Source organism: Excalfactoria chinensis, chromosome 4 (genome assembly GCF_039878825.1).
Source record: "Excalfactoria chinensis isolate bCotChi1 chromosome 4, bCotChi1.hap2, whole genome shotgun sequence".
Classification (NCBI taxonomy): domain Eukaryota; kingdom Metazoa; phylum Chordata; class Aves; order Galliformes; family Phasianidae; genus Excalfactoria; species Excalfactoria chinensis.
This window is the reverse complement of record NC_092828.1, coordinates 39,582,015-39,599,380: the sequence shown is the minus strand read 5'-3', so window position 1 is coordinate 39,599,380 and position 17,366 is coordinate 39,582,015. Positions and strand designations below refer to the sequence as shown.

Here is a 17,366-nt window from a genome sequence, read left to right as displayed (position 1 = left end):
CCCCTGTATATTATAGTGAAGCTGCTCTTCCCCTCGGTTCTGTTTTATTATAAGCAAATGGATAAAGAAAACCAACCACTGGCTTACTAAGTCTATGAAATCACACCCGTAAGTCAGGCATACACATTACACACACACACTTCAAGGGGTGAGCTGGAATATTCTTTTTTCCTTCCAATTACCTCTTCATTTATTTGCTCAATTAAAACATTATTTTAATAATAAAATTGTATGTTTTAATTCATACTTACATAAAACAGCTGTAAATAAATTATACTCAATAAAAAGATAGAGCTTCGTAGGAAAGGCAATTAAAAATCAAACACCCTACAAGGATTAAGGCCTCTTCAGTGTCCTATGGATGCAATATCCAACCTGGCAGCGTTCGATTTCTAATTCTGAACAGAGTAGAGAGGAATCAAAATGAATCCACAGCACAATTCAGTTCCTTTTTCTTTGCTTTTTTTCCTCTCTACTTCTTTGGAAGAGGAGAAAACAAGTATTTCTAGAGTTGTTTCTTGCAGGATGAGAACTATTCCTTTACTGTTTTATTTCAGCAGCTGCCTTTTCCTTTTCAGGAGCGCATCTCTGAGAGCCAGCTGGAATATCAAACGAGAGAGGAATATTCAGGTATTTCAAACTCTCACACCTATAACTATTAAGTAAGCAGACTATTACACCAACAATCCTCCTCAATACACCCACCCATGGGCACAGACATTTGTAGATAAGATCAGAACTAAAAGTTACAGATCAATTAAAACTACGTGTAGAGTAATTGATAAATAAACCAGATTTCCTAAGGGAAAGGTACAGCTAACAACTTGCATCATCTGTGCTGTAATACACATCTAAAGCAGCTTTTATATATTACAGGTGAGGTGGAACTGCAAGATGACTTGTGAACCTGAATTATCTTCAAACCAGCTGACTGAGGTGCAATAACACAATAACTGTAACAGCACTGAGGAATCAATGGATCATAGACAAACAAGTTAGTCACACTCAGCTCTTTCTTACTGCAGTTTCATGACTATTTTATACTCAAGCTCAAAAGCCACTGTTTCATCTCTAAGGTAGACAACATGAATTTGATGCAAGGAGCTGGAAAGAAATAAGAGTATAACAATATTTCTAGCTGTGAAGTTAAGAACTTCACGTTGTGCTTAGAATTAAGCAGATGTTTCTGTATAAGTTCCACTAAGCTATTTTCAATGTGCATTACTAAGGAAAAATCACTTGTTCAACCTGGGAGAAACACCAATAATTTCTCAGCTAAAACTGGGAGCAGTAACTGTTAAGTGCAAACACACACACAGTGGCAGAAACACTGTGGCTACACAGTTCAACTTTATATTTCAGGAGTGAGTTTGGCTTAAAAGAAAAAAGTCTTTCATCAGTGCATCAGTATGTCATTTAATGTCCTGTATAGTTGGGAAAAGGACAGAGTAACAAACTTGTTCCACTGATTAATTCAGCACAAAAGGGCCAGAAGAAACCTCGGTCCAGCTGAAAGGTAAGTGGGATTAACAGACATTTTTGGAAAGATTATTATGAAGCTGCTTTTCAAGGGTGGGAAGAAAGACTGCATGAACAACAAAATCTCTCTGAAGTGGTGCATTAGATGTTTTAGTTGGTAAGAAGATTTAGCTCTAGACTAAAAGAACGTTTCATTTTATTCTACCACTAAGGAGGGTAGTAGAACACAGTATATTAAAACTACAACACTTCAACCGTCTTTTAACTGGTGCTTACAAATCATAGTCAACTGGTTTTGGAGCCTAATAAGTGTCAAAGAACCCTTCCTTTCACTGTTTAGCTGCTGCATCGAAACTCAAAACATTAAATCAGGAACAAGTACTGAAACCATTCAAAATGTCTCTTTAGAAACAGCAAGCCAAGTTTAAGAGTCATCGTAACCTCAAAAAAAATAAAGATTAAGGCACTACACTTCAACGGAGCCTGTTTTAAGTACACGGATACCTGCTTTTTAAGCATATATTTAGTATTACCTACCTGTTTTTCCCTGAAAGAACGCTTATTTTTGGTCCGGACATTTTGGCTATATCTCATCATCATGAAGTTCTTCTGCTTTTTCTTTTCTTTATTGGTTGAGCTGGCAAAGGGATTCAATCTTTTTTTCTTTTTCACAAATTCTTTTCTATCAGTTCTTCCAGCCTACAAAAGGCAGCACAATATAACAATAGTCATTTGTTTTTCTCTACAGTTCACATCAGCTGCTAGGTTCTAGGGTAGCAATTCTAAATCTGGATTCGGTATGACTGTGTATATGGCATGCATTCCTCCACGCTGGCTGTATTAACAGTGAAAATTGGAGATGCCTATATTCCTCCAGCAAAAGGCTGTTTATCTGTTACAGCCAAGGTGTAACACTAAAAAAAAACCACAATCATAACACAGATGGCAGCTGGGCATCTGTACTCCAGTTCCTTATTTCAGAACAGATAAAGCCCACAACCCTTTAAGAAGCCTAAAAGAGGATATGAAATAGCCAAGTTCCTCACCATTGCAGTTGCTAGTCTTGTCTCCTTGTCCGACTTTGGCTTCTTATGGAGATGTTCGATATCTCTGAGTGAAAGCAACTCTCCTCTACGTACACAAAAAACCAACAAAGATTATCATACACAAAGCATCCTCTGACCAGAAAAACAAAATGCTCTCCTGACTTTTGTATCTCACTCACCTCTTAAGCCATTTTTCCTGCTATACTCACTCACAAAAGCACTTCCTGTTCTTTCCCTCAGGATAACCCTCATTTGTGGGACAACCCCCATAAAACACTTGCACTGTTTTTCAAGACCAGCCTGAACAACATTTAAGAATCTGGAGATACAATGTTGCAACTACAGCTAGAAAAATAACATGCCCTTTGGTCTGAACAAGAAAATGTGTCCCACAACTTCTGTCAATGCCTCTTGCTTTTTCTCACAGGTATAAATAAATCCCCCAGGTCAGGATCTATTTGAGGCTGTGTGGCTGTTTGTCACCTGTCGCCAGCTGTAAATGACCAAGTTCTACATCTGCTGGCAATGAGGAGTTACATCACCAGGCTGGGTGAAAGAAAGCACTCGTCAGCATCTCATATCCTACCTGCGCTCCTCTTCATCATCTATTTCAATATTTTTCCTCTTTACAGCTTTGCCCGGTGCAGAACTGATTTCCTTGGAGAGCTGGGCAAGACGTATTCTGTGGAAATCTTCCTGAGTTAGCAGCCTACTTGTACTGACTGCTGCAGCTTTGGCTTTTCGTTCCTCTACAGGCATGCTTTTGACCTTCTCTGCCTTTTGAAGCAAGAACAAAAGTATCATCATCCTGACCTTTGCAAGCAAATTCTACACCATAGTCAATGACCTTTGCCTCCCAAATATCTACATATGATTAACACTGCTTGGAAATGATCCAAACAGTTGTCAGGACTCTTAGAAGTTTTATATCCTGTATGTTAGTTAGAAGAAAGGAGTAGCTCAATTTTTTAATAGTTCAAAGCAGATAAAAGCACTCACCATGCAAACATTATAGCTTTGCAATGGAACAGAATTCCCCAGCTTTCTCTCTTCACCCCAACAATACACACTTCTGCACAGGTGCACAAGTATACCTCACCTCACTAATTCTGGTCAAATTACTCCATGTAGTTAGTTAAAGGCAGTCACGTGAAAGTATAGAGCAAGAGAATCTGGACTGCTATTAACAAGTCCCATTTCTATTTAGGGTAGAAGGCATTTGGAACTCACCACTTCTTGCTGCTCCTCATCCGAAGAGTGGTGCACATCAATCCACTCCCCATCTTCACCGTCGTCCTCCTCACTCATACTAGCACTTTCCCATCCATCTGCTCAAGGGAAGAAATGCCCAGAGCTGCTAGTACAAACTTGGTTCAACCGTTTGAGTTTCAGACAATTTAAGAGCGGATCCCAAACTCTCATCACCTTTCTCTATCTGCTAACAACATGCCCAGGGACACACTCACCAAACAGGTGAACTGCAGGATCTCAGCATCCCAGCATCAGAAACACACTCTACATAGACCAAAGATACATCAGATACTACACATCTGGTCATTTTGAAGTAAATCTGCAGCTGAACAGACCAGTAGCTCCAATGCTTTCCCACTCACAAGCTCAGCAACCAAATTACACCTGGCTTGCAATGTCAAAGCCTCACATTGCACAACTCTGGCAGTGACTGATTTGAAGCTGAGGTGCCTTTCTACTTCTCTGACCTCTTGGCACACATACAGCTATGGACATATGTTTGTTTTTTTTATAGTGATATCCACATATGGCAGTGTAAGGTATTTGAACACACTTCTAGAACAAACTTTGTAAAGCACCTGTTCTATCTTGTAATTATTGTGAGCTGCAGTCTCCTTGACATATTTTGTTGTTATGAACATACAATAAGTGTGCAACAATGGTGATCTCATTCACTCAAAACAAAGCTAACTATAGAAGATACCTAAGGAGTATGCAAGAAGTTAGCACTGCAGCAAGCTGTACTGTAACCTATGCTTTGTAAAGCATAACTCACGTATTATGCTAAAGGCTCTCAAAACAATGAACTGCATTTTGGAGAGACTCTGAAGAAATGCACTACTTTGCAAATGTTATCTGTATCACACTGTTCCCTCTTCCATCTCAGTGTACACTGTATGAAGAAATGCAGTGACCACTAGATCTTTCTGGATAAACTTCATTTAACTCAAGGACAAGTATCAGTGCTTCACACTAGACAAACATATATGCAAACCATGCAGCACACAAGGGCAGCAAATCAAACACATTGTAAGGGCAGCTAATATAAAGATGTTAACGAAGATGATGATAAATATACAAAGGTTATATGTAAAGGAAAACTCACCAGTGTTGATGCCTTGACTGGAGAGGCTGGGGCAGCCTTCACTGAGGAGCGATCTCCAAGAGATGCTGCCTCAGTGGGGGTCAGCCCTTAAATGAGGTCTCAGAGGAGGTGGAGTCAAGCTCCACCCCTTCCGGGAGCACAGCTACATCACTCTCACCTGTGCTCCTGCAGCTGACCCAATACTTGCCTCAGCTGATTAATCAGAGGTTCAGGCTGTGATTACCAATTTCCCATACACACACGAACACCAAGTTTTAAGTCCAAATAAAGCCCTAGTGGTGATGATGCACAAAATTGAAGTAATAAAGAAGAAAGGCCTACCTTCTTGGTTTCCTCCTTTTTCTTCTTGATTCTCAACCTCCAGTACTTCTGCTCCTGGAATATAGTCCTTGGCATCCAGTTCTCCATATTCATGAATCCTGGCTTCCACTGAGGCCTCAGTAGGTTTACCCTATAGGTAAACAAAATACATGCTAAGTAGGCTGTTATTTTAATTCCCACAAATCTATTAAAAATATATAGGGTGGATTATACAAAAATTCTGCATGATGGAACAACAATAAGTATCTTCAACTACTGTAGAGTTGAACTAATTCTAGGAAGACAGGTTTCTATAGCACTTCTGTCAATGCGTTTGATAAATTTGTACTAAGGCAGCCTTGAAACAAGAGAAAAGCATGTCAAAATCCAGCAAGAGAACAGGCATGGAGAGAGATACACAGTTCCATCACGTTCTCAAGATACCATGAGACTCTATCATCATCATTTTTGAGCACGTGAGCTTATGTGTGCAGTGAATGAACTGCACAGAAAACCACCCTTACCCGGTATTTCTTCTGCAGCATCTCTGGATTCAGGGAACGGAAAAGGTGTATCAGAGTTCTTGCAGACATCACCACATCTATCCAGAAAAAAAGGGTCAGGATTAAGTACAAAATAGCAGACTCCAAAGCAAACTGAAAGTTCATTTCCATAATCATTATTCACAGCCTGCTCATGCATAGAGTTACAGTTCCACACTGATTTCTCCAATGCTCTTAGAGTCAAATATTCACTAGCTAGTAGCCAATCTTCTCTACTTCTGTCAGTTATTTCCTATGGATTAACTACCCCTGGCTGTTTTTGTCTATGTATATACACAGAAATGCAACAGGCATGTTGGAAGCGACACTTTTCAGTCCACATTAAAGAAATACCACTTACAAAACTGTTATGAAAGCTATAACAACTGATGACCAGATGATACAGCAAAAAAGGAAGATAGAAGGATACAGGAGTCCCATCCATGTAATACACTCACTTTTATTTTTATGAGTCTTGTAGTGAACGAGGTCACGAAGCAGATCTTCAGTCATGGCTAATGGACATCTTGCAGTGATTTCCTTTATTGCATTGATACTAAAAATTCAAAGGGAAATATTTTCCTGAATAGCACAGTTGGCAGAAACTTTCACTGTCCCAGTAACTGACTGAATTATCTCAAACTTGATGCATCTTATAATACAACATGAACTATAACGAAGAGGAACAACCACAGGAAGCATCCTGCCACAGTTCTCAAAAACTTAGCATATTTCATTTGCATTCTGCATCTATTTTGTCTGACCTTAAGCCTCAGGATTCTGCAAGTGAAGTCTGGGTCCAAACACGTTCACAAAAAGCTTCTTGAACATTCACCAGGGATAAGTAATGTTCAAATGAAGAAATGGTTTTGCTGTCAACCACAGACAGTCAAAGGACAGCAATAAGGAAAGCCTGTGTTCTAAAACAAGTTTCTTTCCAAATTACCTTCATGCACAGTCAGTACACTGAACTCACTGCTGGACTAAAACCGCACTGAGATGAAAAAAACAGTTCAAGAAATATTCTAAATGTACCTGTATACAGTAATCTTGATACTAGTTAAGCTCTTTCCTATACTTACTCATATTCTACTCTGCCTGTAGCAGACCTTTTGCAAAAGTCTATAATTAGATACAGTCCTAACTTGTTTTTATTCAAGTATCAAGTTGGCTTTTAAAAGCAGAGATGAATGACAGCAATAGGGTGCAAATGGTGTATATTTTTTTTCACTCCACACACAGAGTTCTACAGTTTTAATGAGGTTTTGTACCCACCCTACAGTCATGACTTCCCCAGAATTCTTGTCAGTGACAAAGTTGTTGGCAATGGTCATCAAAACTGATTGGATAATCTGAAAATTAAAGAAAAAAACCAAGTGAATATATTTACTATTCATTTCATGTAACTGTGAAAATGGTTATATCTTATTAACAGACAACAGAGCCCTTTTCACAGAAAGGCAGAGCTCAGACTTGCCACTACAGCTTGCAACTAACTTTTGGACAAATTCTCCTGCAGAAATGAAGAATTCAAGACAGGGATTGTCTCCTTTTGTGCAAAGCAACACCTTACAACTTACAGAAATACCCAGGGGAGCAAAAAATTCCTTTATGTTTTTCAAGAAAAATAATCTGACCAGATTCCTTGTTCCCCTCCCCCAGTGAGAGAACTCAACAGTCAGTACTCCCATGCTGGCCCACTGTCCCTTTCCAATGCCACCAAAAGTAGGTGGATTACTGACCTCAGGTGGTACGAGCTGGTGTGAAGCATGTGCAGCAAACAGAAGAATCTTTGTCACTTCTGGGATAAAAGAGAAAAAGAGTGGGGAAAAGACATCAAAGCATATCAACAGAACTTACTCTGGTCAGTAACAATATTCACCAACACAGCTACCTCCACGAGATCCTTGAGCACTTAAGTCTCAAAGTCATTTCAGGCTGGAATTATTTGGGACATCTTGCAGAAGCATTTCCTTCTGTCCCACCAAGCATTAGGAACACGTACTGCTCTCCACCCCAGCAGCAGACTTTAAGAGCCAGCTACACTCAATACATATTCCCATTGCAGAACAAAATGCCAGGAAAACAAAGCAGCAAAAGGCACTCGCAGCTTTGCTCAACTAGTGAGGATCTGAAAGGAACTAGGAACTCTGCAGATTCACTTCATCCCATTGCAGGGGATTCTCAAACACTCAAGTCAGGAGAATCAAGTCCATTCCTTGTTCTGGACAGTAAGAGCCATCTGTCTCCTTCATCCAACAATCTCAGAACTACCCTTACTTCCTACTCATAGCACCACTTTTAGGAACTAACTGTATATGTGATACGATGGGCCAAGATTGCTGTCTACTAGTAGCTGCTTACCTCTCTGATGGGGCTGCAGGAATCTCTGAATGAAGGGGTAGAAATTGAAAAGAAAAAGCTGCAAGGATGATAAAATTTGTAACAGGTTAGCTGCTTTTGTTTTAACTTAACATCATTCTCATAAGCCAGTACGCTGTAGAAATCAATGATTCTACATAGCCTGCTCCTCAAGTGCCTCACATTTTAATTGCATGACACATTCTCCAGTCACAAGCATGAAACATGCGGAAGGTGAGGAAGGGACTCCAATTAGCGCAGTCTGCTGCATGTTTCCCTAACTTCGGGAACACAGTCTTTTCTCCCAAAGCAGGCTGTCCCTAAATACAAGTTAATTTAGCATGAGTCCATTCATTAAGTTTTCCAGCAAGCCTGAGCATTTGATACTGGAGCAGACTAACACCTGAACACACATCTTCCAAGTGACAAGAATCTTATACACTTTCTGCACCTAGACTTATAAGTTCTTCTGCTTAAGCTTTATGCAATGAAGAATTAAGCTCAGCCACTGCAATGCTCAGATCTGCATGATGTTCAAGACTTCACGTTCCAGATGCTCTGGTCACTGGGAAGGTTGATTTGTGCAGACTAAAGCATGATAAAACAGTTGTATATGCCTAGCTATGATCCTAACATGGGGTCACAAACAGACTAATTTCTCATGCTTGCTATATTCAAGACTGCACATACATACAGTCACAGTAAGCATTTTCCCCTTCCTTTTAACCTTAAGGATATCCTGCAAGGAATAGTGTGTTTCCTTCACTTCCCAGAGCAGATTCTTGAGGAAGATTCTTGAGGAAGTTTGATCTCACTTAATCTACACCTCAGAGAGAGCTGGTCACAAGCAACTACTGGACTCAATTTAAAAAAACCCTCTATGCTTTAGAACCTCCCAGGAATACACATAAGCCTTTAAACAGGAATCTTCCCATTACTCATGACAGCTCAAGCTATTGCAGACCACCAGCCTTCTCAAGCAGAGTTCAGTACCATACTGACACTGCAGTACTACATAGTGATGACACTACATCACTGTGTCACTGTGTCATACCATAAATACCTGTGGCAACTGCACGGCCATACTCATCTTCATTTTCCAACACACAGCAAAACTGAAACTCATTCTCCAGTACCACAAGGCCACAGCACATCACCACCCAACTGAGGTTAGCTTATATGATGCCATTACAAAATGAAGAGACTGTGTACCTCATGTATTCCAATTAGCCTAGATATTAGGTCCATGAGCATCATCTTAACTTCAAATCGTTCTTTACAGTTCTCCAGCTGCTTCAGCAGTTTCTCTGCAAAATCTAGAAGCAATAATAGATTCATAGTAGACTGTGAACAACTCAGCTGAGACTTGATTAAGAGGGGTAGCCAAGGCTCTGTTGCTTGGTTTCAAGTTCTAGTGTCCTTGCAGAAAACAAACTACAGGTGCTGCGAGCACTGCTCCCAATACATTATTTTTCCCCTTGCATGCCTAGAAAATCTGAAGTTGTAACATGTCTAACAAAAAAGAAAACTAGCAGAAGTTTTGCAAAATCACAAAAACAGTCAATATCTAATGCTAGGGTTTTTCTTGTATCTTTTTAAAACAAAACATTTGGAACCATCTGAAAAACAAAATCCCTGGAGGCTCATTACATCAGACTGTGAATGTGTGAAGTTGTACAACAAAAGAAGGTTATAACAGTGCCTTCAAATGGGATGCAATAAGATAACAAAGAGGGAAACTTGGCTCACCCTTTCCAACAACCAGCAACAGCTCGAGAGGAGTGTGATCTCTATCCAGAGATGCTGCTCCCTTGCCTGATAACCCTTAAATGAGGGGGAGGAGGGGTAGATTCAGCCTCCATGACTATCAATCATTCAGGTGCACTGCTCACACCTCAGCTCCCTGGGTTGGCCACACCTTCTCACCTGGTCCTTAACCATTGCTTCAGGCTGTCGCTTGGCAATTCTATAGCACAAGTAATATTAGACAAATAGTCTAATGGACAAATAGAGTCGTATTAAGAACACATTTATAGAAGGAGATATGCCAAAGAAGTTACAGGGGATGAAGTATTCCATTTCCACACAAATCATGGCCTTCACACATATAAGAAAGAAGTTAAAAGCCACATCTTGCTCTGTAGCAACCTGAAGCAGATGATGTAACATTGCTTCTTCTTTATCTGCCCTTCTAGAAGTGTTCCGCTTGGACAACTGCAATAGGATCTCACGTTTTCAAGTGCTATGAAACTCTAGGATAAGAGATGCCAGAAGTACCACACTGTCACCAGTGACTCCTGGCAGTTTTGCCCAAACTTTCATGTCTGGGATTAACACAAAGTTAGAAAAGAATACAAAATAAGTTAGAAAACACAGAAGGTGCTTACCCTGGGGATCATGAATCAAGTGAATAGCAGAGAAGTTGAATACCTCTGGCTTGCCTTTCTTCTTGTGTTTCTGCGTGGCAAAAAGTGTAAATGAAACATTTTTTCATTCCATGGAAAAGCTGCAGGTGCTTCAGTACCAGGCTGCCATTTCTCATTATTCCCTTCTAAAAGAGCTGTCTTGGTTTTTAATAAGCTACCATTCTTTCCAATTGGTGTTAGGGTGTAAGGGGGCCTGTGAGAGCTGGTCAGCATTTAAACAGCTCTTCTTCCAAGCTCAGGATCGGTGCATCCCTGTGAGCAAGAAATCAAGAAAGGGTGGCAGGAGACCTGCATGGATGAGCAAGGAGCTCATGTGCAAACTCAAAGAGAAAAAGAAGGTCCATGAAATGTAGAAAAAGGGTCTGACCACTTGGGAAGAATATAGAAACATCAGGGCCTGCAGGGATGCAACAAGGAAGGCTAAAGCCCACTTGGAATTGAATCTGGCAAAAGTGATAAAAGATAATAAAAAAGGCTTTTTAAAGTATGTTAACAGTAAAAGGAAGATTAGGGAGAATGTGGGTCCCCTACTAAGTGAGGGGGGTGTTCTGCTAACAGGGAATGCTGAGACGGCGGAGATACTGAACGCCTTCTTTGCTTCTGTCTTCATTGGAAAAGCTCTCCCTCTGGAATCCCAGACCCTGGAGGTTAGTGAGAGAGTCTGGGGAAATGGAAGACTTCCCTTTAGTCAGGGAAGAGGTGGTCCGTGAGCGCCCTGGCAATACCAATGTTCGTAAATCCATGGGACCCAATGGGGTGCATCCATGGGTGCTGAGGGAGCTGGAAGAGGTGATTGCTGAACCGCACTCTATCATCTTTGAGAGGTCTTGGAGAATGCGGGAGGTGCCTGAAGACTGGAGGATAGCCAATGTCACTCCGATCTTCAAAAAGGGCAAGAAGAAAGATCCGAATAATTACAGGCCAGTTGGCCTCACCTCTGTCCCTGGAAAGGTGATGAAACAGCTTGTGCTGGATGCCATCTCCAGACAACTGGAAGAAAAGGAGGTTATCAAGAGTAGTCAGCATGGGTTCACCAGGGGGAGGCATGCTCGACCAATCTGGTAGCCTTCTATGATGTCAACACCAGCTGAATGGATGGGGGCAGAGCAGTGGATGTTTTCTACTTTGATTTCAGTAAGGCATTTGATACTGTCTCCCACAACATCCTTATAACAAAGCTGAGGAAGTATGGGACAGATGAGTGAACAGTGAAGTGGGTCAAGAACTGGCTGACTGGCAGAGCACAGGGGGTCATCGTTGGCGATGCAGAGTCTGGCTGGAGACCTGTAACTAGCGGTGTTCCCCAGGAATCTGTGCTGGGTCCGGTCTTGTTCAACATCTTCATCAATGACCTTGACAACAGGATAGTGGCCACCTTCAGCAAGTTTGCTGATGATACGAAGTTGGGAGGATTGACTGACACACCTGAAGGCTGTGCGGCCATTCAGTGAGATCTGGACAGGCTGGAGAGCTGGGCAGTAAGAAACCGGATGAGGTTTAACAAAAGCAAGTGTAGAGTCTTGCACCTAGAGAGGAATAACTGTATACAGCAGTACAGGCTGGGGGATGACCTGCTGGAGAGGAGCTCTGCAGAGAGGGACCTGGGTGTCCTGGTGGACAACAGGTTGGCCATGACCAGCAGTCTGCCCTCATGGCCAAAAACGCCAATGGCATTCTGGGGTGCATTAAAAAGAGCGTAGCCAGCAGGTCGAGGGAGGTGATCCTCCCCTTCTACTCTGCCCTGGTAAGGCTTCATCTGGAATACTGTGTCCAGTTCTGGGCTCCCCAGTACAAAAAAGACAGGGATCTCTTGGAAGAAGTTCAGCGGAGGGCCACAAAGATGGTGAAGGGCCTGGAGCATCTCCCCTATGAAGAAAGGCTGAGTGAACTGGGTCTGTTTAGCCTCAAGAAAAGAAGTCTGAAAGGGGACTTGATCTGGGTCTATAAATACCTGAGGTGTGGGGGGCAAAGTGGTGAGGCCAGGCTCTTTTCAGCAATGTGTGGAGACAGGACAAGGGGAAACGGACAGAAACTGGAGCATAGGAAGTTTCACGTGAATGTGTGCAAGAACTTCTTTATGGTGAGGATGACGGAGCACTGGAACAGGCTGCACAGGGGGATTGCTGAGTCTCCTTCTCTGCAGATATTCAGGACCCGCCTGGACATCTACCTGTGTGACCTGGTGTAGAGAACCTGCTTTGGCAGGGGGGTTGGACTCAATGATCTCTGGAGGCCCCTTCCAACCCCTATGGTTCTGCGACACCCCAGAACTCAACAAGTCCACATCTTACACAAGTGCATTTCAGAAGAGCTGTCTTCAGGCAGTCATGGCAAATGCCTGACCAATGGGTGACAGAACACTTAAGGAGCTTTGCTTCAAACAGATGACAAAAGATAGCTATTATGACAGTGAAAACAGATTAAGTTTAAGCTAAACACCAGCAAGTCAGACACCACTCTCCTCACCTTGAGGACCTTCATTGCTTTTTCCAGTTTCTTCTTGCGCTTGCTGGTTTTCTTGCTAGTTCCATACCGCACCATCAGATCTCTGGCTGTCTGGCCATCATCCTTCACAATGAAAACAAGACTCAAGTAAAATCAGACTTCAGATGGGAAGCAAAAGAAGTATCAGTGTTTTTGGGATCATGTACTACCTTTGAAAATTGTCTCCTCCCACCTAAATTTCATCATACAGAGACAGCAGCCTTTAAAAATCCCAATTCCACAAAACCAACTACTAATCCAAGAGAGATCATGAACATATCACAGCACATCAGCACCATAATTCTTACAGCTAGGTAATCACAGACTACTACACAGTCTTATACAAATAGTCACATCCCAGTATTAGAAGGTTCTAAATTAAAATTGCATCAAGTTATCAGCCTTTCAGGATAAATGAATTATGTTCATTTGTACATAAATGTGAAATTGAATCCAAGAGGGGAAAAAAAATAAACCTGCTTCCTAAACATCAGGTGAATGTCTCTTCTCACAACTCAGTAATTACATCTACTAACCCATGAGATTAAAAAAGAAAAACAAACAAAAAAACCCAACTGGTCAGTTCTCTTAGAAGTGAATTACTCCCTTAAAAGCAAGTATGAGAACACAAGGAAGCTCCTAGTTGATACACAAACAGCAAAAGCATCCTGCTAACATTCCTGGCCAAATTAAATATTTCGTGGAGGTGGACAGCCAACTAGAGGAAACAAGACCAAAGTGTCAGCAGAACAGAAGAGGACACACTGCTGCAGTCAATGCCAGCAGGACGACTGCTCTTAAACAATTTGAAGACCTGAGAATATTTAATCTCAACACCCACCTCAGAATCTGAGTCACTCTCTTGCTCCTCATCTTCATCCTTCCCGAGGAAGAACTTCAAACCAGCAACTAATACCTGAAAAATGAAGTTGATGTAGGGCACAACAAATAGACAGAAGTATTTACTAGTAACAAACATCCTCATCAGAGATTATGCTAAGAAATTCCCTATTATTAATAGGCATGGATACAAAAAGAAAGTGAAGCAGATCAAAGTGTTCCATACAAAGTCGATTTCTGCTGCCAATCCAGAGCCACACAAAGGACCAGCAGGCAGCTGGGCTTCTATAGTGACAGGAGCAAATCCAATGATGCACATTTCCTTTCTATAGTTTGAAATTGCTCTATGCCAGTGTTATTGGTAACTCCTGAACAGCTGATACCAGATCAACTGTGCTCAGTACTGTGGAAGAACATCTCAAAGCACTGAATGTGTTCTAAAGCATCCAGCAGTGCAGAACCTATGCAGAGGACAGGCAGCCTCAGATCCACTCAAACCCCAGGCAGGTTAGCAGTTGTCATCACATTTAACAAATAAAAGCCTTAACAGTGCTGATGATGAAGGGGCTATATCCTGACACTGTCTTCTGAATAGCTGTGGAAAGTACAGCCACCCTCCCCATACCAGCATGAATTTGCAATAGAACAAGCTTCTCATTCTCTCATCCACCGTTTCAAGTGATTTCAGTTCTCACCTTTGTCACTTTAGAAAAGCAGGCAGTTGTGATGACATTTACCGTTTTGGCATCATTCCTTGAATAAAAGAAACATTATCTTTTACTTCAAGCCTGACAATTTTCAAGGTATTCTCAAAAAAATTGTTTTTTAGAAGTTCATGCAACTCAATCTGAATTTCTATCAAGTCTGATGGACTTAAAAACCTTCCTGTTGAAACTGCAAATCTTTTCCTTTCAGCAACAATTTTTCCCTCACTTTTCTCTGTTGTAGTAGTTCTCAGCTGACTGCTGCACCAACAAGCTGTTATTACTAAAAAAGCCCCAGATGCTATATTATAGCTTCACCAAAAAAAAAACAAAAAAACAACAAACCAAACTCAAAAACAACAGAACCCACCAAACAACCAACCAACAGCAAACCAAGATCACTTAAAGCACTTATCTAGAATTACCCTACAGACTTCAGAGAAGTCTTTCTGCTGTACACATAGGCCACACGCTGTTACTAGCAGCTTTATAGGCAGAAGCTCAAACAAAAGCGCTGAACAAAGCTTCTGTTTCAACTGCAATATACACAATTTACATTATTTTCATCTAAATGTCAAGGATCCAACTTCAGTAACCCTGAGACTTGAAAACATGACAGTATTCCTTCCCAACTAAACTACACTATGCAAAGTACAGCCCTATCAGAACACAAAGATGATAAATACATTAAGTTCGAGGCTCTCCACATTACATCTTACACTAGACACCATGAGTGACATCAGGATTAGTGCCCTACAGTAAGTAGGGAAACAATATGAGGCTGCCAAACCTACCAAATATTCCTCCTGTAAAGTTCAATCATCACATCCAGAGAGATCTTGGCAGCAGTCGGATTGCTGTCTCTCAACATGGTATACATGAAGTTCTGCAGTGTCTAAGAAAACAGTTCGAAAGAATTTATTACACACCTTTCTTAATGAAAAGTAGCAAGCTGCATCAGAAAAATGCAATACTTACTGTATTTATTTTATTGTTCTTGTGTTTAGCATTTATGTTCTTGATGTCTGTCACAATGTGAGTATACAGAGTCTGTAAGAGGGAAAGCAAAGAAATAACTTAGGCAAGTCAAGGAATGCGGATGCATCACAATTTTCCCACAGTTTTCTAGTACTAAAATGAGACCAGACTCATCACTGATAATAGTATTTTCTCATTTTTACTGAAGATGGAAAAGCAACAAGAAGTTACTTTGAGTCTGCATGTATGCTTCATTTCCATCTATTTGAAAAAGCATACTTAAGTTACAGTGAGGTAGGAAAAGAAGTAAAAAAGTTCCCAGCAGCATCCTTCATGACTAATGAGATGTACAGACCAAGTCTTCCCTTTGGCACTTCTAGCTTCCAAAAGAGCAGAGCTATTTGAAACTTAATTATCTCACTAACAAGAAATGCAGAACACCCGTTCACCAGGGCTGCATTACTTTACTAAGCCTGTCAAAACCCAGTGGAAGGTGAGACCAGTTTTTGTAACCACAGCTTACTTTTCGCAGAAGCTTATCGTGACATCTCAGCAGCTGAAAGAAGAGCTCCAGCAGACTCGTTGCATTGATCAGATTCTTGTTTCTTAACAACATCAAAGCCTTACAGAAGGTCTGGATGAGAAACAGAGGTCAGAATCCAAACTTGACGACACCCCTCAGCTGCCAGCTTTATCCTCTGTAGGTGCTCATCTCCCACAGGGCACAGCCTGCCCCAGAAGCCCTTTGTGCAGGCCTTACCATTCGAAGGTCAGCATCCAGCACCGTGTGGTGGTACGAGAGCAGCTCCTTCAGCTGCTGGGGGAATTTGGCCATGTGTTCTGGGTAGCAGTGGGCAACCTGGGCAAAGACAGGCTCGGGTCAGCTCTCTACTGAAAACCCTCAGGTATGAAACTCACAGTGCAGTCACGAGACCGTTTTAGAAACTGATCAAGGGGCTCCAAAGGAACACCTGTATTCCTGGAAGCAGCCGATACTGCCTAAGTTTTGGTACATGCGGTTTTACAGGAGGCAGGCCGAGGGCCGTGCCAGCAGAGCTCCGCGAAACGCAGCCATACACCAACACAGCGCCCAGAGGCCCGATGGCAGCTCGCGTGTTCTCCCTCGGAAGGGCCCGGCCTACCTGCGCCAGGAACACCACCAGCTCCGCCAGCTCCTTGTTGGGTTTATCCGGCTGGAAGGTGAAGATCTCCACATGGGACTGGTAGTGGTGGTACTGCTGGAGGAACTGCAAACACACAGCGCTGGTCTTTAGTTCAGACGGAAAACAGCCCACCACCGCGCCGTCGCCGCCCATGCTCTCTTACCTCCTCGGTGTAGGACGTGGGGTCGCGCTTGATGAGGTTCTGCAGCTGAGGCAGGTTGCTGGGCAGCTTGTTCCCCTGGCGGCCCGACATCGCGCCGGCTCCCAATACAGACGACTCGACGCGTGAGCTACCGACTGGGCGCCGCCATCTTAGCCCCGCCCCGCGGCGGATGCCGCCGAGGGTCACGTTTGTCCGATAGCGGAGCTCCTTCGCAGCGCTTCCTGCGTGTGCCCGCCGCTTGGAGGGGACGCCGATAGACGGCGCAGGCTCGTACGTATGTGACTTGAGAAGAGTGACACGATCCTTATGGCTCGGTGCGACTAAGATCATCCAGTCCAGCCTTCAACACATCATACACCGTCTGTGCTTGAGGGAAGTCTGTTTCAAGAGGCCCGCAGTGGCCAGACACAACAACCCACCTGCAATTAAAACTAAAGTGGTCTTTCTGTTCCTATAAGGTATTACCGCCTGACAGAACACAATGAACTTCATATAAAAGAAGAGCAGCAGAGCATCCTTGCCAT

General features: G+C 42.3%; 2 protein-coding genes across 2 annotated transcripts in view; one reads left to right on the top strand and one right to left on the bottom strand.

Annotated features, from left to right (window-relative positions):
- Positions 1-17,366, top strand: part of LOC140251384 (uncharacterized) — a 47,344-nt gene that overhangs the window by 16,726 nt on the left and 13,252 nt on the right. Inside the window, exon 2 of the mRNA XM_072335095.1 lies at positions 579-630. The gene's annotated coding sequence lies outside the window, so the exon portion shown is untranslated. The remainder of the gene's footprint in view (positions 1-578; positions 631-17,366) is intronic.
- SDAD1 (SDA1 domain containing 1) lies at positions 160-17,055 on the bottom strand. Its single transcript, XM_072335088.1, has 22 exons — positions 16,843-17,055; positions 16,659-16,763; positions 16,277-16,375; positions 16,040-16,150; positions 15,517-15,588; positions 15,333-15,433; positions 14,530-14,587; positions 13,836-13,910; positions 12,977-13,078; positions 10,472-10,541; positions 9,297-9,400; positions 8,088-8,145; positions 7,466-7,524; positions 6,999-7,075; positions 6,182-6,279; positions 5,706-5,782; positions 5,203-5,332; positions 3,756-3,853; positions 3,112-3,302; positions 2,526-2,610; positions 2,017-2,178; positions 160-599 (listed from the first exon to the last, which is right to left on the bottom strand). Exons 1-22 carry the CDS (start codon positions 16,930-16,932, stop codon positions 549-551), a joined length of 2,073 nt encoding a protein of 690 aa, XP_072191189.1. The 5' UTR covers positions 16,933-17,055; the 3' UTR covers positions 160-548.